We start from the raw sequence: 24,002 nt of genomic DNA, 5'->3' as shown, positions 1-24,002 counted from the left end.
GCCACCAGGAAGTGGGAGGGTAGGCCACTGGGAGCCGGAAAGGTGGGCTTAGTGGATCTCCTGTGTGGCAGTGGCACCACTGGTCAAATTTATGGGAAAATGGGGGGGAATGATCCTTGACCCAAAGCCACACAACTCAGTCACTGGTACCCTTGTGTCTTCCAGTACCACCATACCCTGGCCCAGGCATCTGGCTTTTCCGCAGGGTGCAAGCTTTGCAGGGTTGGGCAACACGGAATCTAGAGGGTAGGGCTATTGCATTCCCCACCTGATGCCCTGTGGAAATGAGTGCTACACCCAAGAATGATGGAGTCCATAGTGTAGGAAATGTTCTCAGCACAGGAATTCTAATGGCTGGCCCTTCTCTTTCTCCCCAGCCAGAACCACAAATCCCAGTCAATCCTCAAATGGCTCTAGTCTGCTTTACCCTCTACCACAGCCCGGGGTACAATGAAATTCTTTTGCATTGGCCCTTTCAGAGAGCACCTGTGTCTCTAACAGATTCCTGTCTCTCCCTGGTGGACAGAATGCCTGCTGCTTTTCACAGCCAGATCTTATTTGGGTGTTTCTTCCTGGTTCTGGTGCTGAGGAGTCCAGTTTGGACTTGAGATCCTGTGCTCCTCATGGGGGATCATTGCAGCTAAGATATTCCTCTGGAATCTCAGCCACCGCATGTGGGAGCGAGGCCAGACCTTTTCACGTCTCCACCATTCCCACCATTCTCGATGTGGCTTCTTCTGTAACCCTTGCTTATAAGATTTCTATTCAGTTGGTCTTCAGTTGTTTATTCAGGTTGATTTCTCTGTATTTTAATTGTAATTACAGTTTGGTTGTAGGAGGAAGTAATTGTAACATCCACCTACTCCATTGCCATCTTTGATTCTCTCTTAATGTGTTATTTTAAGACGAAGTTACAGGCCAAGAATTTTGAGGCCAAATTCAAAATTGCATGTCTTCCTGGCAAATTTTAGGTTTTGTCATTGTGTGGTGGTTCTCTGTATCCCTAAAGTGCTTTAAAAAAAAATTTTTTTTTATTGTTCAGATTATTATAGATGTTCCTCTCTCCCTCCCCCCCATAGCTCCCCTCCACCTGGTTCCCACCCCATCCCATGCCCTCATCCCCTCCCCCCCCCATCAACTGTCCTCGTCCATTGACATAAGACTTTAAAATACTTTTCTTGACATATTTTATATAAAATTAGTACTTATACCTTAGCTTTCTTTTACCCTCATATATCTTTTTCCATTCCTTTATTTTCAACCTCTCTAAAGTTTTAGCTATGTCTCCTAGGAGAATATAGATAAATTATTTTAAAAAGCAATCTGATTATTTTTATCTTATGATATGTGAATTTAAGCCATTTATATTTGTTAGAATCGCTTGTATATGTGAATTTATATTTTCCTTCATATTTTGTGTTTTATTTATCAAGGTTCTTTGTGTTTTTTTTTTTTTTTCCTGCCCTTTCCTACCTTCTATGGAATATTCTGAATTTTTATTCTAATTTTTCTCTTCCTTTGTTTAATCATTATATTTTTATACTTTTAGTACAGAATTTACCTATAAGTTGTTAATATGAATATTTGACTTATTGTACAAAAGTCTAAAGTTCCGTAGGTAAAAAATATCTCTCTTATCCTCCCAAAATAATATCATTTATAGAAAGCTTAAACTGTAAGCTTCTCTCTTCAAACATAGACTATATTTTTATTCTATATTTTAGGTCCTTGCTTTTAGTCAACTGATTATTAGTAGTAACTCATTTTTTCATCTCACTCATTTTAGAGTCTACTTTCTTTTTATAACATGCATTTTTAAGAAGTTCATTCAGTGAAGGTCTGTTTGTGGTAAATACAGTCATTTTCTGAAATGTCTTAATTTCCCACCCCCATTATTGAAAGAAGTTTTAAATTATTAGTATAAAGTTCTAAGTTACATTAATATAAAGTTTTAAGTTGGCAATTATTTCTATTATATTTAAAGACATGTTTTCTGGTTTCTGTTTTGCTACAGAGAAATTCTTTGCTAGTCTAAATGTTTTAGGTTTGTAGAAAAATCTTCCATGTTTTTAGTCATTATCTTTTTTAATATTGCTTTGTCCTCCATTTTTCTATTTCTATCTTCTTTGGGTATTCCCTGTTAGTTATATGTTTAACATCTGATTTTATCTTTCACATTTCTTATAAACTCTTTTATAGTTTTAATTTCTTTACATTTGGAGTGGCCTTTAAGCACAAGAATGCCTTTAAACATATTGAGAGTGAAAGTTTAATAATTCTTTGAATGCAAAAACTTGTGGTGCTGTCCGATTCCTTAATTGAAAAGACTTTTTGTGAGTGGATATATGGCACAAGAATTTGTAGCACTACACATTTTGACTTATCAATGAAATATTATGCACTTTCTAATTCCTATAATAATATACTTTGTTCATTGACTAAAAAAACTTCACTTGATACTAAATTTCTGTGAGTTTTAGTTATTTTATTACAAAACTGGATGAGAACTAGTTTTAAAGCCTGGACTCATTAAATTGGAGTTTGTGAAAATTTGACTTCATAATCTTCAATCCTTTCTTTGTTGAATTCTGCCTTTTTGGTCTTGTTAGCATCCTGCAATCATACTTCCCTTAAATTAAAGGCCACATGGAATTGGAGCTTTAAGCAAGTGGGTTTTGACTGCAGTCTGGGGCATAATAGCCAAGCCCGGGCTTCACTTTAGTTCTCTTGGTGCTCTTATTTGCTTCTTAGTAACAATTACAGTAACTGGGCGAATGTAAAAAAGTTTTTATAAGAGTTGCTTTTGAGAAAAAAGAGACAGTATTAGTTTTTTTAGTTTCCCAAAATCCAGATCTAAATATATCACTTCATTTACAAAAATAATAAAAAATGTTGCAGTGGCTGGGAAGTTGCAGAATATGATGTTAAAAATATTACCCTCCTTCTGAAAGGAATGCTTGTGCTCAGGGAGGGGAAATATTGATAAAATAATACAGCCAAGAATTTCAAATAGCACTTGTTCAGGGAAAAATATATTAGGTGTTTAGGAGACAAAAGGTATGGTAGTCACAAGAGCAGTCTATTCTGGAAGGCATTTTTTTTTTTTTTTTTTGTCTCCTCCCATTTCTTAGAGCACCTTTATATTCTCTGGACCAGATGGATTATCAGGACAGATAGAATGATAAACTCTCTTTGAAGGGTGAGATCCAAATTATCAGAAGGTTTGGTAACTTTTAGAGGTGGGTCATATGGAACTATGTTATCTATTAATCTCTGTTCATGAATAGTGTATAACTGATCTGAAGAAAACTTACCCACCAGACTCCATAGGAGTACATAGTCAGTACACTGTCATTACCCCAAAATATAATCTGTACAAAAGTATTCTCTGGTAGATGCTTTTAGAAAAGTTTGGGTATTGTGCTAATCAATATTGTGACTCTCCAATCAACACATAGCTCTTTTCTTTTTTTTTGGTACTACCTATTACTGTGCCTTAAAATAGTGTTTTTTAGAACACCAGTTTGTAAACACTAACAAGAATGTGTATCACTCAAAGTATCCTCCAGAACTTATGTCTAAAAAAAAGATGAGGCCCTAACCGGTTTGGCATCGGCCTGCGGACTAAAGGGTTCCAGGTTCAATTCCGATTAAGGGCATGTACCTTGGTTGTGGGCACATCCCCCGTAGCAGGTGTGCAGGAGGCAGTTGATTGATGTTTCTCTTTAATCAATGTTTCTCTCTATCCCTCTCTCTTCCTCTCTCTTAAAAAAAAAAATATATCAATAAAATATATTTTTTTAAAAATTAAAAAAGATGAGGTTAAAAAGTATGTATCTTCATATGTCATATTCAGAGGCCAAGTGATTTGTATGTACGGAATGTATTGAAAGATAAGCTTAACTAGAAGTAGAAAAGAGAAAGGCCCTGGAAATACTCTAGCATAAAGTGTGTTTTATAGAGCTGTCATTCAGACTGACTTATTTTTTATTTAGCATCTTTTAAATATACACAAATATTCATTTGTTTCTGCTGATTACAATATGTAATTTATTTCAAGAAAAAATTTAGTACTGAAAAGTACAAAAAAATATTTTAATCTCTCACCAGTAGTCAGATTTAACATTTGTTAATTTTTTATGACATTTGTTCAAGGTTTTTTTTTCTCTTCCCAGCTTCTTTCTTTATAGGATTGAAGTTTTCTTTGAGCATGTGGGAGGATTTTTTCAGAGTTTCTGAAAAAAATCTTATTGGTTTTTGGTGACATGTTTTCCTGCTCACTCTTTTGCCTGTATCTGTTTCTTCTCTATTCCAGTGCCTGGATGTTCTTTCTATTCCTGCACCTTAATGCTGAATTCCCCAACGCTCAACCTTTGACCCTTAAATACTCTCATGCAGACCTCATGTATAATGTGTCTCAGATATATTCTCATTTCTTTGATTCATTTGAGCACTAATTCTCATTTTCCCAATTGCCTAAAATTTAATTTCTCTTGAATACCTATTAACTCCTCAAAATTCAACATGTGCTAAGTCCATTTTCTTCTTTCTCAAATGAGCATATCTTGGATCCTTGTTCCTGCCCATGTTCATACTGTTTTTCGCCAATACCCCAATTTGGAGTCTCATAAATGATTTTTGACCCCTTTCTCCTTCCCTTTTTATATAACTCAATCATTGTACTACTAATTTAGTGTACTACTAATTGCCTTCTGTTTGGAATTCAGTGCCCTCCTACTAATTTCTTGGTTTAGCTTTACTTTTTATTCTAAAGTAAATGAGAGGAGGCTGGGTTGTGTTGAGGGAAGATCACAGACTTTGATCTGAAGCCTGAACCACCTGGTTTCAAATTTTAACACAGAGTAACTGACAACTAGGCAACTTGGAGCAAGTTATTTAAATTCTCTGAACAATGTCAAGTTTTGTGCCTGAAAAGTAGGTTTAATGTTTACATTACAGGATTGCTGTGAATATAAATAAAATAATTATCTTAAGTTTTTAGCACAGTGCCTTATCTATACTAATAAAAGAATACTGTGCTAATTAGAGCAAATAGAATGGACATCTTCCAGAAGTCCATCTGGACAAAGCAATGATGGCGGGGCTGAGGCAGGAGTGGTAAGGGGCAATCAGGCCGGCAGGGGAGAGCAGTTCGGGGCAATCAGGTAGCCAGGCAGAGAGGTTAGGGGTGATCAGGCATGAAAGGGAGCAGTTAGGGCCATCAGGCAGGCAGACAGAGTGGTTAAAAGTGATCAGGCAGGCAGGTGAGCAGTTAGGAGCCAGCATTAGGAGCCAGCAGTCCCAGATTGCAAGAGGGATGTCCTGTGGGATTGGGCCTAAACTGGCAGTTGGACATCCCCTGAAGGGTCCCGGATTGGAGAGGGTGCAGGCAGGGCTGAGGGGGAACTCTCCCCCCGCCCCCAACTGTGCACAAATTTTGTGCACCAGTCTCCTCTAGACTATATACATATAAAAGGCTAAGTGACTGACCGTCCATCTGTCCAGCAGTCTGACCGACCAGTCAGTACATATGACATGCGCTGGCAATTTAAAAGTTAACATTGACTCACTCATGTGCGATACATATTAAGCTCTCAGATTAGATATTATTGAAATCCCCCTTGAAATGACTTGTAATGGATCTATTGAAGCTACCTTTGGAAATAATATATCTATAGATAACATTAAAAACATATCTAAATGTTTGATTATTTGTCCTAAAAATGAGCATGGTCATAAATTAAATGAAGAAATTTTGGATATATTTGATGAAGATTTTCACACCTATTTGAGTGATGATTCCATCAATTCAATAGATGATACCGAAAAGAAAAATTTTTCCATCAGATTTCTTAACAATATTACTCCTTCGGGAATACCATGTCATAAATTAAAATTGAAAGTAGGTGCCATCATCATGCTACAGAGAAATCTTAATAGTAAATGGGATCTTTGTAATGGTACTAGATTTATTATCAAAAGATTGCGACCTACCATAATCAAAGCTGAAGTATTAGCAGGATCTGTGGAAGGAGAGGTTGTTCTGATTCCAAGAATTGATTTGTTCCCATCTGACACTGGCCTCCCATTTAAATTAGTTCAAAAACAGTTTCCTGTGATGCCAGCATTTTCAATGACAATTAATAAATCACAAGAACAAACTCTAGACAGAGTAGGAATATTCTTACCTGAATCTGTTTCGGACATGGTCAGTTATATGTTGCTTTTTCTTGAGTTCAAAGAGGGAGTGATGTTAAAGTTAAAGTTATAAATACTTCATCACAAGGGGAATTAGTCAAGCATTTTGAAAGTGTTTTTTACTCTTAATGTGGTGTACAGGGAGAAATTATTATAGAATAAGTTTAATCAATTTATCAGCCATTGTTTTTGCCAATGTTGTTCTTATGTCATTTTTTTTCTTATTTTTATATCATGTCTATGTTGTTATTGCTTATTAATCAATTTACATATTATTTTCATATATATTTTACTAATTTTCTTTCATCTCTGACACTACTATTATAGAGAAAGGGCAAATAGTGATATTAAAATATTTCTTCTAATTAATTTCCTTTCAATGTGCATGAATCCATGCACTGAGCCACTAGTATATAATAACTACCCAAGAAATGTTTGTTGAATTTGTTGAATCAAGTTTTGTGGCATGTCATAGGAATTATAATATGAGCAAAGAGAAACAGTGGCAAAGGTCTGGTATTTGAGTAAAGTAAGTAGATTTAAAAAATATTTTTATTGATTTCTGAGAGGAAGGGAGAGGGAGAGAGAGAGAGATATCAATGATGAGAGAGAATCATTGATTGGCTGCTTCTTGCACGCCCACTGCTGGGTATCAAGCCCGCTACCTGGGCATGTGCCTTTGACCAGAATCGAACCCAGGACCCTTGTTTGTCTTTGGAAACCAAATAGTAAATGGAGGTGGTGATCCTTAGATATGCATGATTTCCCGAGAACTGATAGGATCCTGGAATTAGATATGATGGATTAAAAAAAAGTCATCCATGTGGTTATATGTTGTAATTAGAGGTCCAGTGTACAAAAATTCGTGCACTCGGAGGGTGTGGGGAGGATCCCTCAGCCCAGCCTGCACCCTCTTGCAGCCCAGGAGCCCTTCGGGAATGTCCTACCAACAATTTAGGCCTGATCCCAGGTGGGCCTATGCTGCAGTCTGGCCTCCCTCTGCAGGAGGTGACTGGCAGGCCAGTTGGAGGATGGTGCTGCCCCCAAATCGCTGTCCTCTCCTTCTGCCCGCTGGGACCCATCTTGGCTGGCCTGGCACTGCCTGCTCACTAGCCCCACCTCCTACCTACCTGTCATCCCACTGTTCAGTCAATTTGCATATTAGGCTTTTATTATATAGGACACGGGGCCCAGTGCATGGATTCATACACCCATGGTCCTGGAGTGCAAGGGGGCACTTTGTGCATGTCATAACTACTGGCTGGTCAGCCAGTTGCTTAGGCTTTTATATATATAGACTAGAGGCCTGGTGCATGAAATTTGTGCATGGGAGGAGGAGGGTCCCTCAGTCCCGCCTGTACCCTCTCCAATCCAGGACCCCTTGGCTCATAACCACTTGCCTGCTTATTAGCTTGATTGCCGCCTAACTTCTTCCCTGCCAGCCTGATGTCCCCCAATTACCCTCCCCTCACAGCCTGTGACCCCCAACTGTCCTCCCCAGTTGGCCTCATGGCCCCCAACTGTCCTTTCCTGCCAGCTAGATGGCCCCTAACTGCTTTCCCCTGCCAGCCAGATGGCCCCCAACTGCCCTACCCAGCCGGCCTCAGGGCCCCTAACTGCCTCTGCCTTGGCCCCCACAATTTTGGCTTTGTCTGGAAAGAAGTCGGACGGTAGGAAGATGTCCGGTCTCCTGGTCTAATTAACATATTACCTTTTTATCAGTATAGAGGTTGGTTCTCCACATTGGAAATAGCTGCAAGGTTTGTTTTGGGCTAAAAATGTATAGCCTGATTCTCCTCAGTATGCCTTAGAATAATGATCTTTATTTTTAATTTATATGTTTTCAATAAGTGAAATATGAAATCATATTCTAAAAGTGGCTGAAATTTCAACAATTAGGAAATAAAAACCACTAAAATGTAGCTAAGCACACATATGCTCTTTTTGGTTACCCACCTAATAGTTGGTTGGCAACATTAATGAATGGTTGGGCTTGGTTTAATCTTTATATATGGATTTAGTATTGACTAAATTACGTTTGTATTCATAATCTCATGTGTCACGTTAGGAAGGTATTATTCCTGTGTTTATGGACGACAGAGCCAGAGGTTAAACTTAGTCATACAGATGACTTGTGGTGAAGATGAGATTTGAAACCAGGTCTTTTAATTCCCCTGTTGGTGACCTTTCTACCAAGGGAATTAAAGTGAATTTGTTATAGAAATCACCCTATAAATTATTTTCTGTTGAGTGAGTTCCATGCTTCATTATTTTTAAAATATATATTTTATTGATTTTTTACAAACAGGAAGGGAGAGGGATAGAGAGTTAGAAACATTCATGAGATAGAAACATCGATCAGCTGCTTTCTGCACGCCCCCTACTGGGAATGTGCCCACAGCCAAAGTACATGCCCTTGACTGGAATCGAACTTGGGACCTTTCAGTCCACAGGCTGACACTCTATCCACTGAGCCAAACCAGTTTTGGCCCATGTTTCATTGTTAAGTGAATACACATACATACAAAAAAGGGATATACAGGTTCACGGTCTGTTGTGGTCAGTTGGTTGGTCATTGTCCCGTGCACCAAGGTGTCAGTGGTTTGATTCCCAGTCAGGGCACATGCCCAACTTGTGGATTGAGTCCCTTGTTAGGGTGCATGCAGGAGGCAACCAATTGATGTTTCTCTCTCCCTCTCTCTTATTCTCTCTCAAAAAATCAATTAAAATATTTTTAAAAAGAATGTCCAGGGATGGCAAAAGTAGGGTTATAGTTGCGAGTTTATTTTTGTATAATAATTAATTATTAGTTATTGTATTTATCATTATTATTAACCTACTTTTGTTCACTCCTATAGTCCAGTAGAATAAAAAATACATATAATGCCCTGATAATAAAGTCACATGTAATAATATAGCATGCCTTCATCATTACATACTTTAAAGGAAATAATTTTCTAATAAATTGTCAAATACTAAGTTTGAAACAATAATAAGTGCCATATTAATAAGTGCTATAATCAAAATACACTAAAATAAGATTCTGCCAAAGTAAAATCATAAATAAATGACTTGGTTTGTGAATTTCTTAATTTAAGAATTAGGTTAAGTGATACTTGAAACCAAGAGTAATTTAGGCTATCAAAATTGTTCATACTATGTTGTGCTGCCTTATTCCATCTCATAATTAGTAAATAGACAAATCTGTTGGAGAGTCATTCAACTGAGAGAGGGGAGACAAGCATTAGCAGTAACCATGGGAAAAGCCCACTGCCTGCCTTCCTCCCCTCATTGCTCCCTGGCCATCCTCCATGCAGATGGCCAGGGAGACTGATGGGATGCTGGATGAGCTTGGCTCTTTGATGGCAGGAAGTTTCATGCCACCATGACTGGATCTATAATTTCTACTACTGAGTGAGTGGCCCTTTTCCTCCACTGATTTACTCTTGTTAACTTTTTATTTTGTTTTCAGATGTGGCTCACAGGCTAGATTTGAAGGTAAATGTTACTTTATCAGACACTAAATGGCCTTATTTTTAAAAATTCTTTCCTTAAAGGGCTATTTATAGGGTTCAGGCCCCCAGGAGACCAGTGGGAGGGGAGAAGAGCGGATTTCAGCCTGAGGCACTTATATGAGAAAATGCCAGATGAGTGGTTTCAAAAAGCTCAGGCTGCTGATGTGGGTAGATGATTAAAGAGAGCAATTTCTCCTCTCCTTTATAAATACCTGCTAGAGAGCTAATGGGATTTTGTGTGCATGTGTATTTCCTTTTTCTATTGGGGAAATTAAAAGTAATACTGGAACATCCTGTGATAAAATATGGAGGTAGAGGCTGAGGGAACAGATAGATGCAGTAGAAGAAATGTGCCCTACGTCTGTGACATGTAATATGATCGAAGACTTGGCATGTTATTGGTATATTGGTGATTAAATATAGGAGTGTGTGGGGCATAAATAAATACGTATCTCTTTAGCAGCTTTTAGCATAAATAGCACTCTTTCCTATCAAATAAACTAACTGCTTTCACAAGCTTAAATTTTACTTTATTTTCAATTAGTACCGACCCTGGAAGAATTCCGAGTATTTCAAATACTCATGCTTCTGAATAAACAGAGCCTTCATTGAATTACTTAAATAGTAAGATAAATGCCTCTCCAATTCAAAATCTGTTAATTTGATTAGATGCCTGCATTAAGGTAGTGAGATTGGGAATAGTTTAAATCTGAGTTTCCAAGATAAGAAACAAAGATAAGATCTCAACTGTAATCATTGATTCTGTGGAAAATAAAAATGTAGAAATTTTCGAGCATACTTATCTTTGTTCCTAATATTGTCTCTTGAAAAGGAAGCTTAGTATAGCTCAAATAATAAAATTATCTTATTAACATTTTAATTTACCAATCCTCATTTTATGAAAATACATATTATTGAGTATTTTATAACCACAAATTACATCCCAAATTACTTACTTGCCACCTTTTGATAAATTGAGGTCTCTTTTCAGGAGATAGCGTCTTTGAAGAAAGTTCTCCCAGCAGGCACCGGGAAGCAGGGCCTCTCCTCCTCCACCCAGAAGAGCCCCATTGGCTCCTGTGGGTGAGACAGGGTGCAGGAGGGGTTTGAGAGGACAGACAAATAGGCAAGCAGTCCTAGATTCTCCTGTCACTATACCCAGAGATCAGGAGAAAGGGCCAGGGTGAGCCCATCACCCTCATTCTCGCCTGTCATCCTAACCAGGAGGGAGCGAAGAGTCAGCTGGTCCTTCTAGTGCCAGAAACACCCGCCCCCAACCCCAAAGGGCCCTCTAGCTCCTCTCCTCTGCTGGACCCTCATAGAGAAAGTTCTCTCCTTCTTAGGTTCCTTTCTGGAAATAACTTTCTTTTTGGGTCTGAGCAGTAGAGAGAAGATGTGGCCGTATCTTTTTTTGCTAACCTCATTACCTGGGCATTGGGGACCAGGAGCAGGAGAGATGTCAGGGTGTTACAACAGAGTACCCATATTAGGAAGGTTCTTTCAAGAGAACAGCACCTGTTTTGTTATGAGCCCAGTAGCTAGAGACACCCTTTGGCTAACCAGATCCCTGTGCTCTCATATGGTATGGGGAAATGAGAGAATAAAACCTTTACACATACAGAAAAGTGCCCAGATCATAAATGTGCATCTAAATGAATTTCCACAAAAGAAGCATCCATATAACCAGTATCCAGATGAAGTTTATCTTTTTATAATGATACTAGAGGCCCTGTGCACGAAATTTGCACAAGAGCAGGGCCCCTCAGCCTGGCTGGTGATCAGGGCCAATCTGTGGGGCAACTGGCGAGGCAATCAGGGGGACCCCTGCTGGCACCCACCTTGGCTGGACTGGCGCTGCCTGCCCACTGGCCCTGTTCCCCCTCTCCACCCCTCACCTTCTGCTACCACTGCCATTCACCTCCCTCTGTGGGGCGATTGCACCCACCTTGGCTGGCCTGGGGCCTGTGGGCTGGGGGCAGTTCCTGCTTTGAGAATATTCCCTCTTGTCTACGGCCATACCACCCTGAACACGCCCGATCTCGTCTGATCTCGGAAGCTAAGCAGGGTCGGGCCTGGTTAGTACTTGGGTGGGAGAATATTCCCTCTGGTGGTCAGTGCATGTCATAGCAACCAGTTGTTCTGGCATTCGGTCGATTTGCACATTAAGCTTTTATTATATAGGATTTATTTCCTAATTATAAAAGCACTTTGTAGTCATTTTGGAAAATTAGCAAAATGTAGTAAAAAAAAAATGAAATCCACTCATTGTACCTACTCCCCCCAAAATGACCACTGGTAACAGTCTGTGTGTTTGCAGTCCATCTGTCTGTCTCATGCCCTTGCACACACAGATGTTATGTGCACCCTTAAATACATGCATATGGTACCACAGCCTCTGAAGCTTTACACATAGAAGTTCTAAGTAGGTGCAATACTATGACATACAACAGAGTTTTGTTTGTTTTTTAAAATATATTTTATTGTTTTTTTACAGAGAGGAAGTGAGAGAGATAGAGAGCTAGAAACATTAATGAGAGAAACATCGACCAGCTGCCTCTTGCACACCCCCTACCGGTGATGCCCGCAGCCAATGTACATGCCCCTGACCAGAATCGAACCTGGGACCTTTCAGTCTGCAGACCGATGCTCTACCACTGAGCCAAACCGGCTTCGGCAATACAACAGAGTTTTATGTTTATTGTCTGGTTGTTGATTTCAAAACAGAATGGCCAGAAAAATAAAGGGAAGCTGAAAACCATCTGTCTCCTTACTTGATACTAGGAAAAGGGCTGCTTGTGAGGGAGGAGATAAAATAAGTCACTGCCTTATACTTGTGGCTGATTCTTAGATTTCATTTCTTCAATATTTTCCCATCTCACAGAAGACTCAGCAATAAAGTTTTTTGTTTTTTTTTGTTTTTTTAAGTAGCTCTCTTGCACATACCTAAGCAAACAACCATAGTGAGTCAAAACACTGGAAATTGGGTGGTAGTGTTGAGAGTTACAGGAAAATGATCTCTCCATTGCTGCCTATGTTAGTAGTAAAATACCTTAGATCCTCTCAGGATTTCCTGTTCACATTGTCAGGAAGATGACAGTTGGCACCAGCTTCCTGTTGCGATTGGTGATACAGGGCATGTTGCCCACCTGTGCCCTGGCTGGCCATGGGCTCAGCTTCTTCAGGGTTCCTTGTGCGTCCCTCAGACCAGCCTATGCCTCTCTTTTTGTAAAATATATATTTTCTTGTCTTATACATATGAGATTTGAGTTATTACATACACAGGAACTTTATTGGCTTTTCATTATTAGTTAGGTGTCTTTTCAGCTCACTCTTTTTCTCCTTGCTTGTGCAAAAGGTTCACAAATGGTATGAAGTGGCCTGTATGTTCACATGTGCCCTTGTATTGTCTTTGCAGTCGAAATCAGCTGTCCACCCTGCCTGCCTGCCTGTGTGGTCTGCCTCTCAAAGTGTTAATTGCAAGTAACAACAAACTCGGATCACTGCCAGAAGAGATTGGTCAGCTCAAACAGTTAATGGAGTTGGTATGTACTGTTTTTAAGGTGCTTGCTTACTAATCGTAGTCTGTTAAAATTGTCAGAAAAACTTTTTGCTATGGTTGGACAGAGAGGAACTGAGCCTATCCTATCTAATAAAAGAGTAATATGCAAATTGACTGTCACTCCAAGACACAAGATGGCTGCCCCCATGTGGTAAAAAATGGCCGCCCCCATGTGGACACAATATGGCCGCCACAAGATGGCCTGCAGGGGAGGGCAGTTGTGGGCAGTTAGGGGTGACTGAGCTGGCAGAGGAGGATAGTTGGGGGAGACCAGGCCAGCAAGAGAGGGCAGTTGGGGGGGTGAGGGGGGGATGACCCAGGCCTGCAGGGGAAGGCAGTTGTGGGTGATCAGGCCAGCAGGGAGGGCAGTTAGGGGTGACCAGGCCAGTAGGGGAGGGCAACTGGGGGGTGGGGGGCAGGCCTGTAGGACAGAATAGTTGGGGAGGGGGACCAGGCCAGCAGGGGAGGGCAGTTGGGGGGGACAAGGCCTGCAGGGAAGAAAAATTGTGGGCGATCAGGCCAGAAGGGAGGGCAGTTAAGGGTGACCGGTCCAGCAGAATAGGGCAGTTGGGGGAGATCAGGCTTGTAAGGGAGGGCAGTTGGGAGGGGACCAAGCCTGCATGGGAGGGCAGTTAGGGGTGATTGGGCAGGCAGGGGAGCAGTTAGGCATTGGTCAGGCTGGTAGGGGAGTGGTAAGGGGTGATCAGGCTGGCAGGCAGAAGTGGTTAGGGGCAATCGGGTAGAGGCAGGTGAACGGTTGGGAGCCAGCAGTCCTGGATTGTTAGAGGGATGTCCGACTGCCCGAGTGGTCAGACATCCCTCAAGGAGTCCCAGATTGGAGAGGGTACAGGCTGGGCTGAGGGACAACCCTCCTTCTCCCCTGCATGAATTTCATGCACTGGGCCTCTAGTCCTATAAAATAAAAACCTAATATGCTAATTGTCCCCTTGGGTAGTCGTTTGACCAGGAGTTCAACCTCTCACTATGACGTGCACTGATTACTAGGGGGGAAGGGGGTCGCGCAGAACATGGCAGGCGTCTATAATGTGCTACAACCTCTTGTTGGCTACCTGGGGCTGGGGATGGCGGGCTGGAGGTGCGGTGATAATGCGGGGTGTCCCTCGAGCTCTCTTTCTCACGCCCCCTCTACCCTTCTCTGGGATGCCAGGGCTCACTTGCCCGCACCCACGTGGTGTCTTCCAGGTGAGCAGGGCCGTAGCCGGCATGGGTAGGCTGGTCAGGAGAGAGCACAGCTACCTGCCCTGCTTCCGTGCTGCACTGCTGGGCGGCCCAGAGGCCCATGCTGCACCCTGGCTCGTGGAGTCCGGCCACGCTTAGCGTATCTCCTAGTGGGGACTCGGGGCCCCAAGGGCTCAGGCAAAGGTGGCGCGTGGGAGGTGGGGGAGGCAGGGGTCCAGGTCAGCTGGGACCTGCCCTTCCACGCCAGAGGCTCGCGCTGGGATCACTGGCCAGATCTAGGGACCACACCCGTGTCTCTAGTGTTACTGATAAAGACTTTAAGGAGGGAGAAGAGTAACCTTGGCTTTGTTGTAACAGACATACTTCCTGAAAGTTACAGATTTTCTGTAGTTCACATTTCCTTAAGATACATGACTTACGGCTCCTGAAGTTTACAGGTTATCATATGATAGTTACTACTAGATCATTTTTTTCACAATGAAAATAAGTTTGTGATAAATTATGGGTAAACAAAAAGTAATCTACAAATAGGTTAGTAGGCCCCACTTTCTGAATGTATATAGATAAGTCACAAGACAAATAACAGCTGCCCTGATTCTGTGAGGGTTTGAGTAGCCATGCCCTAGAGCAGAGGCTGCCAACCTTTCACCTCACCAGTGGCCCATGGACCATGGTTGGCAACCGCTGCCCTAAATTAATGTAACTTTAACATGTGACCCTATCCCCAGGGATAAAAAGGAAGAACGAGTTACAGACTTACAGAAGGGCAGAGATGGGTTTGTAAGTGTGTGCCTGAGGGTGAGATGCACTACTGTATTTCAGCTCTTTACCTATTTAATTACTTTGTTTCTTAGAGTGGGAAAAAAGGATTCCTTTCTAGACTTCCATTGAGCTAAAGTGGGTGAAGGTAGAGGCAAGAATAAGCAATCAGGTTAAAACAATAGTCACAACTTAGCCTCCAAGCAAGCATTATTTCACACTGACCTTGTATCAAACACAGAGCAAATACTGTGATTCCAACCATGGAAAGGACATGGTACTTTCCTGCAAATAGACACCATTCTATAATGACTAGAACAAGACCCTGGAAAGTTGCCAAACCTTTATGATTCTTTCTGCTTCTGCGTACAAGGAGAAGTTGCCTAGCCCACAGATCCCAAGTGTAAATGTCCTCCCAACTAAAGCACTTAGCAGGGACCTACTAGCAGGTCTCAGCCCTGGTTTCTAAGTGAGAGAGGCAAGATCTGAGTCTCATGTCCTCTCCTGTCTCAGTGAGCAATACCCACGGCACATGGTCACATTGTCCTAACCTGGCTGCTCAGCTGCCACCAATGGGGGCAGTTCTGAAAGAAGATGGTTTTTACTTTGGGTCCTCTCACCCGGAAGTCTATTACAAGAAGTGTGCTTACAGGTAGGGAATGATTGCTTAGTCTTGGGGCTGGGAAAGGGTTTAAGGGAAGAGACCTTTGAGAGGCACCTTACATTACTCCATGTATCAAACACAGAGTGAAATATTGTGGTTCCAACCATGGAAAGGACACGGTGCCTTCCTGCAAATAGATGCCAATCTAGAACATTGAGGACCAATCACTTTTCTTTTGTGTGCCAACTCCAGCTAATTTCTTTGGGGCTAGAAATCCATGTGGGACTTCTGAGATGAAAATAAGAAGGCAGAGACAGGAAGGCCTTCAAGAAGGCAAGAAGGAGGGATGACTTGTGCCAAGACAGGACAGTGTGGTACTACCTGGCATGCTTGGGCAGGAAGAAGCAGTTTAATCCTCCTAACACTAGGAAGAATGGGATGGCTGCCTTGGGGTTGGGCCACCATTATCAACTCCTTCACAGGGTATTCAAGGCCCGCATGGTCTGGCCCCCGCTTCCCTCTCAGGTTCACCTCTGCCGCTAGTCCCATCACACTCTAAATTACAGCCTTCTGGTGATGCATCTCGTTCATTTTCATATCTGTCCTTTGGAGCGCGGACTGCTTCTTCCTCCTCCTCTTCTGGTCAGTTTTTAGCTCACTTGGATCTCACTTTCTCCAAAATGCCTTCCTAGCTCCTGAGTTAGGTGCTTTTAAGACGAGCACCCAAAACTTACCATCCAATTTTCACAGAGTCACATTTGTCATCTTACTTGGTATTCTGCTTAAGGACAAGGGACTGTATATTGCTGTTGTATCTGGTGCCCAGCACATGATAGACACCTAAACATGTTTGCAGCATGCTGCTGTCAGATGATGGAGAGTGGGCCACCAAGGTGGCTTGGTGCAGACTTCCAAGTGCTTACTGGGTTGGGGGGACTCTATCTTTCAATCCAGGTTAATTCAGAAGGTGCCATGTTAACAGAAAACAAACAAATATAGAATAATGCTTTGGATGAAACTGATAGTTATATGTTGTCTTTTTAATGCTTCTTTCAGGAGTCTGATAAATACAATATGTTACAAATTGTTGTTGTTGTTTCCTACTTTTCGGCTCCTGACTGATGAAGTCAGTGTTCTGGACCCCTTTGGCAGCCAGAATGTGTTTCAGTCCCACTGCACCCTGCGCTTCAGCCCACAGTGTGCCAGCCAGCAGTTGCGCCTAGAACTACGGACAGCTCTGTTAATAGGCGGCACAGTGTTGAGCCCTGGAGCCACCGCGTCAGAGCAGGGCTTTCCTCACATGACCTCACAGTTTTCGCAGCCGGCAGAGGAAGTACAACAGCACTGTCTGCAGCCCTGAGACACACACGCTGCTGGTTGGGTGGAAGCGACGCCCTGAGCTGAAGCGACGCCTACCTTGTCTGGAGCCGCTCTTTGGAAGGCTGCCTGCCTCTTAGTTACAGCAGTCATCAACCAGTCCTCACAAATTTTCTCTACTAGCAACAACTATTGAACCCTGGAGTTCTGGAACGCTAGAGCCATAGAGGTTTTAAAAGACATCTATCCAAGGTGTTGACATTTTACAAATGATGAAACTGAGGCAGGAAGATGTATAGAGCATCATCTTTGAGTCGTTAACTTAGAACTTCAGTTGAAACACCCTCATTCAGCAGGCAGCAGATGCAGTTTTGTTTTATTTATTTTTAAAATGTGTTTTTATTGATTTTTAGAGAGAGATGAGGGGAGAGAGTGAAAGAACTATCAATGAGAAAGAAACATCGATCGGCTGCCTTAGCAGATGTACTAATAATTTTAAATGTACTAGTAACTAGTAGCTACATATAAAAATATATATAAGCAAACAAGCTCTAATAATATATTTTAACCCAAGATAGCCAAGATATAATGTCCACATGTATACAATGTAAAAGTAATGAGGTGTTTTGTATTCTTTGTTTGTATTAAGTCTTTGAAGTCCATGTTTGTTTACACTTGCACACATCATGGATTGGACTGGTCACATTCTCATGCCCTATAGTCCCATGTGGTGATTACCATACTGGATGGACAGTCTTTGTTGTTGTTTTTTTTTTTCTTTTTTTTTTCTACTCTGGGTGAAAGCAAGCTAGATCTTTTTTAAAAAAAACATTTCTTTGTGAAGTTGGTAAAAATGCAATAAGTTGCCATTATTTAACCACAAAGGGTAACTAGCCTTGCTTAAGGTCACAAACTAAAAAAAGATTAGTTTCCATTCCTTCTTATCTTTAATCTTTTTGCTTAAAATAGTAGTATTACTATAGGTAATCACGTCAGATATTTTTTAGCTATCAACTGGAACAAAATTCTCGGGAGAGTCTAAAGTAAGTCTGGGATTATGTGGGTGGCTTCTGTTTTTGCTACACAGTAACCAACTTAGTAAAAATTATGGGAGCTCCCCAGGCTGAGAGTACATTAAGCCACTACGGTACTGATAAAATCTCTCAGTTTATAGGCTCAGCATTGTTTAAGAACTTTGAAAGAAATCATTTTAAAATTTTCACATTAAACTCGGAGTCTCCGAAATGGAGTTTTAAACTCTGTTTTCCTCTCGAGTGTTTGTGAAGTATTCTGGAATCACTTGTTTAAAAAACGAACAACACAAGAACACCATAGCCATCTACAAGAAAGGAGTTGTCCTTTCTAATTTTTGAGAGAAACTGAGGTTTGAAAAACATCTGACCATCTGTGTGTGCTTCTATGATGGGAAGAGATTACTAAGCATCTGCTGTATGCCAGGCACTCTGTTAAGTACATGGCACGTTATGTCATCTAATCTTGACAATAATCCAGCAAGGTAGGAATTATATCTACGTTTTACAGGCGAGTTTGAGTTTCCAAATTACTTACCTAAGGCTGTGGAGCTACAACGTGGGGGAGCTGAGGTGAAAACCAGGTTTGACTGATGGAAGTCCATACCCTTTCCACAGCTGTGTTCGTTGTGCCTCATTGGTTGTAAGTAAGCCTGTAATGGAGAAAAGCCCATGATTTCCTTCTTTGGCATTCCTGGATTCAGTTTGGACTGATTTTCCCATCAAACTTGTGGCAAGCCAGGAACAGCTGAGAGTGAATGAGAAAAATGCTACAAAAATAGGGTGTGGTACAAATGGGTAGGCAGTATCTGTCTGAAGGTTCTCACCAAAGAGCCATAGCCGTGAAGGAGGGCCAGCAGACTTCTCTTGTATTGACTAAACCTTGCTTTACTCATTGAAACCTTGTTAGCATATTGGAAACATGGTTCTCTTGCTGTGAAATCATTCCTGAAGAATAAATTATGGTAAATATTTGGTAAGGCATACTTATTGAATGCCATCTATATATATAAAACCCTAATATGCAAATAGACTGAACAGTGGAACAACCAAACAACCAGTTGCTATGATATGTGCTGGCCACCAGGGGGTACATGCAGAACATGGTGGGTGTTGGCAGCAGGCAGCAGAGTGTGGAAAATGATGGGTATTGGCTGAGGTGGGATAGTAGAACACGGGAGCAGGAGTACCAGACCAAGGCAGGACGCTGGTTGCTGTCATCAGGGCAAGCCTCTGGTGATTACTGAAAATCTTTGCTCCCACAAGCCGTGGTCCTGCCAGACACTCACACCCACTGCCAGCACTGGCCCCGCTCACACCCACAGCTGGTGCCAGAGATGCCACTTGCATTGCCAGTGCCTGGCAGCGGTCCCAATTGTTTGGCACTGTCAGCAGGTATGAACAGCAGCTGCCAGCCCCAATTGCCCCTGAGGGATTCTCCACCTCCCCCTGTTCCTGAGGATCAATCAGGGCAGCAGCCACAGCTCGCACCCGATGCTGGCACAAGCCCCAATTGCTCTATGCCATCAGTGGGTGCAAGTGGGGTTGGCACTGTCAATGTGTGGGGATGGTGGCAGCAGGAGCAGGGCTGCTGGTAGATAGGACCAGGGACCATGGCAAGAGGGGCCGGGTGGGGGTATGGAGGATGGGCCATGACCCGCCTCTGTGCCCACCGCAGCATCACGGCCCACGTTCCTTTCAAGGTGCATGAATTCATACACTGAGTCCCTAGTCTTATATAATAAAAGCTCAGTGACTGAATGGCAGAACAACCAGAACGACCAGTTGACCAGTTGCTATGATATGCATTGACCACCCGGGGGAAGATGCTCAGTGCAGGAGCTGCCTCCTGGTGGTCAGCTCATTCTCACAGTGTAAGTGCCGCTTGGCTGACCTGGATGAGCGACACTTCCACAGCAGGCCAATCCCCACAGACAACACCTCTAACAGTGCACAAATCCTGTGCACCGGGCCTCTAGTATGTTATAATTAACAGACAGCTATGAAGACAGGCACACCTAAGATAGAACACAATAAATTGGAGAATACTAAAGGGCATTTGCCAAAGGTTTAGCAGTTCTCTCATTGGTTCTCTGTGCTTTCTGACATGCTGGGGGTCAAGAGATGGTCTATTTTTAATTTGAGTTTTCTCAGCTCTCTCCTCTTCCAAATCATGTGGTGTGTGAAAATGGTGTCTCCCAGCTCTTGCTTTCATGTATGAGAACTCAATATATGGATTCAGAAACCTTCTTTTACAACCCAAAACTCACAGGGCCTGGCTCAAGTAATAACTGATTGGAAGGTGTATTTCCTGGCCCTGACCAGGGATACTATTTTTTATTCCTTTTCATAAAATGTTGGTTGTGTGGAGAGTTTGAATCCAAGGATTTACTGAGCAGCTTTTGAGGAATGTCCCTTCATTATTTTTATAGGTAGCATTTCAACCTCTGAGTTAGGTAGTGGAGATGTAAATTCATGTGTCTCCCATGATCTTTCATCCATTTGTGGCCTGGAGGTGTCTGCTCACATCTCTGGTTTCTGTGGGTATTGGGAAACCCATGGCTTATCCAGGACTCCTTCTGTTGCTTCAATTTCTGCCTTTCTTATGAAGAATAGTGGGGTGGGCCTGTGTTTGTGGGTGTGTGGAACAGTATGAAGTAGAGTCTTGTGCTGGAAAGAAACATTTAGTAAGTCTTGGGAGATAATACATCTATCATAGTAGCAGTTGCTTGAAACAGTGTGGAATTTAAATGATTTTTTAAAATGATTTTTCTTAAAAAAAAAAAAAAAAGTTCTGACTGCAGGCATTGAGGTTTTTTGATTACTAACAAATCAAAATTGACATTACCCCTGAGTCAGATATCTGTTTTTCAAAGTCTGCTCATTATTTCTTTTTCTTAATAAAAACAAAACACCTATATCTTATTGAGTTTTCTTTTTTAAAGAGAGAGGAAGGGAGAGGGAGAGAAACATCCATCAAAAGTAAAGCATCAACCGGGGATCGAGCCCACAACCCAGGATGTGTGCCCTGACCAGGAATCAAACTGACAGCCTCTTCGTGCATTGGATGATGCCCAGCCAACCGAGCCACACAGGCCAGGGCTGTCAGCTCATCATTTTTGATGTGGCAAATGGGTTTTCCTAATGTTGGAAGGAAATTAGAATTATTTAATCGCACCTCTTCTTTTACATAGGCACAGAGAGGTTAAGACATTTACTGAAGTTACACAGTGAAAAAGGCATGGTCACATGATGGGAGGCCAATGAAAATAGCTTACAATTCCTGTCAGATATTTGTGTTTCCTTCAATTAAAAAAAAAAAAAAAGAGCTAGACTTATTACAAAAATATGATGTAAGCAATAATATAACCACACTAAGTTTTAAAACCTGAGAGTCAGAGCATGGTAGCTCATGGAAATGCCACATGCAATTCCAGAATGTGGCCTGGTCTCACTAGAACTCTTCTCAGAGATCATCTTGACACAGTGTTTATGTTGGTTTTCATTAGAGGTCACACCTTCCAAACACTTCTATTTTTTCCCAATATTATTATCTGAAAGTGAGCATTACCTATTAATATCGGAATTTACTCTGACACTTTAAATCCTTGTCATTTTTGCATTCTAAAGGGAAGCTAGCAACTAGCACCTATCAGCAAAAGTGTGTTAATCTTCAATGTGTATTTAACTTCTACATACTTCCTTTATTGCCTAGAAAGGCTCTGATGAAATGTGATTACTTAAAAGTATGTTGATTAAACCAGTGGAATATAAGTTTAAGTCATAGGTAAACTTCTCAATATTATTTTTTAATCCAAATGACAAAATTGAATTGGCTGGTCCATAAAAACCTAAGTTCAAGTATTTAATAACTAGATTTATTCCTCTGTAAAAAAAATAGAATTAGTAAATATGTATTCTATGTTTATGGTTCATTTTTTGGTTTACCTATATATTTGTAATATTGTTACACTAAATTTAAGGTAATTTGATTTCACTGAAACTTGAAATAATTTTCTTTCTCTAAGACATAGCTTAGGGCTAGTAGATAATTCATAAGGAATTCATTAGACTATTCTAAGAAGCCACTGAATCTGGAATTCATAGCATAGTAAATTCTAATTAATTTCAGAAGTGTGAGGCATTAGTGTTTTTCCTTTTTTAATTTATCTTCCTAAATCTTCTTTTCTTTCATGAACTAGAAAACAAACAAACAAACAAAACCACAACCTTATCTTATCTTGGGCTAATTATGGACAGACATGTTCTAGAGAACCAGGCCACTCTAGGAATATTGCTTTTACCTTTTCTATGGAAATATCTTATCCCCAAGCATCTAAATTATTATCTTTTCCTCTCTCCTCCTTCTTCCCCAGCTAATCAAGACATAATTACCTAAGGGTTTCAAAATTTTTTTAATGGAATTTATAACTTCTTAAATTTGGCAAGTTCAATAACTGGGAGAAAATAGAGTTTTAAACAATATTTACTATACTATAGTGAAAAGTCTTTATCTCACTTATACGCTAGATCTGCCTGGGCATTTTTCCTGTATTTTGACAGAACAAGAAGTAACTGACATCAGTGAAAGGTATTATTAAAATAATCTGTCCTTCACCAAATACCCTTTAAAATGTGAGTGGACAATTGGATTTTGTGTTTCTAATTGTCTTCAGATGTCCAATTCTATAATTCAGAAGGTAAAACTCGCTTTTATCATGTTAAGTTCTCTAAAAAAGAAAAAGTATATTGGTTATCATTTTCCCTACTGATAAATAAGTATTTAATAGCTGAGGGAAGTTGATTTTTTTTTATAAAGTCATTATGTTAAAAATATATGTTGGAAATTTTACCTTATATGTAGAGAAATAGGATATCCTAAATTCTGGCTAACCAGAGGATAATGAATGAAGTGCAAAATGATTATAGTACACACAAAAAATGGGATTACAATCTCGTGAGATTTTATGCTGTGAAAATGCTGCCTACCTATATCTTTTTTGCTCCCCCTCCCTCCCTCCCTCCCTCCCTCCCTCCCTCCCTCCCTCCCTCCTTCCCTTCCTCCCTTTCTCCCTTCCTCCCTCTCTCCCTTTCTCCCTCCCTTCCTCCTTAAGTGAGACAGTAAACTGCAGCATTTTAGGGTATCAACAGCAATAAGCTTAGAATTTTATCCAAAATTATTGATTCCTTACCTTATACCTGGCATTTTGCTTGGCACCAAGAGATGGAGTGAATAAGACATGATCTCTGCCATCTAGGAGCTCACAGACTTTCAGGAAAAGAGAAACACTTGAACAGATAAATACAGTAACAGACTATCTGAATGAGTACAAAGGAAAAGTGATCTGTTCTCCCTGGGTGTTTGTTATATTGGAGCAGGAGAGGGGGTGGAAGCCTCAAAAAGGTTTCAGCCTGGAGGTGAGGATTGAATTAAGTCTTGAAAGATGAGTAGATGGGACAAGAAGACAATTCTTGGGATTGACATTCCAGACAAGGGAAAAGCCTGAACAAGTTTTGGGACGGTGCAACAACAGTTTGGCACACACTGGGAACTATACGCAGCACCAATCCAGTATAGTACACAAGGGAGGGCATTCAGAGAGAAGATGTTGGAGAAATACAGACCTGAATCCTAGGTCTTGCTGCAGAGTTTGGAACTTTGTCCTGAGGAGCTGTTGCAAATATTTAAGTTGGTGAATGACAATAAAATTTATACTGTTAAATTTTCACTCTGGGAAGGATGGATCTAGGGAGGAGAATTAAGCATGGAAACCAATCTGGAGACCATTATAGTGTCTAGCTGAGAAAAAGTGCTGGTC

At 41.1% G+C, this 24,002-nt stretch overlaps 1 protein-coding gene across 7 annotated transcripts in view; it reads left to right on the top strand.

Moving 5' to 3' along the window:
• Positions 1-24,002, top strand: part of LRCH1 (leucine rich repeats and calponin homology domain containing 1) — a 187,213-nt gene that overhangs the window by 94,524 nt on the left and 68,687 nt on the right. For all 7 annotated transcript variants that reach the window (XM_036455307.2, XM_036455304.2, XM_045588622.1 and 4 more), the window contains one exon: positions 13,129-13,255. In XM_036455307.2, the coding sequence (XP_036311200.1) occupies positions 13,129-13,255 (127 nt within the window). The remainder of the gene's footprint in view (positions 1-13,128; positions 13,256-24,002) is intronic.

The sequence above is a fragment of the Pipistrellus kuhlii genome, unplaced genomic scaffold (genome assembly GCF_014108245.1).
Source record: "Pipistrellus kuhlii isolate mPipKuh1 unplaced genomic scaffold, mPipKuh1.p scaffold_m20_p_3, whole genome shotgun sequence".
Lineage (NCBI taxonomy): Eukaryota > Metazoa > Chordata > Mammalia > Chiroptera > Vespertilionidae > Pipistrellus > Pipistrellus kuhlii.
The sequence above is the reverse complement of the archived record's forward strand: the minus strand, read 5'-3'. Positions and strand labels throughout refer to the sequence as shown.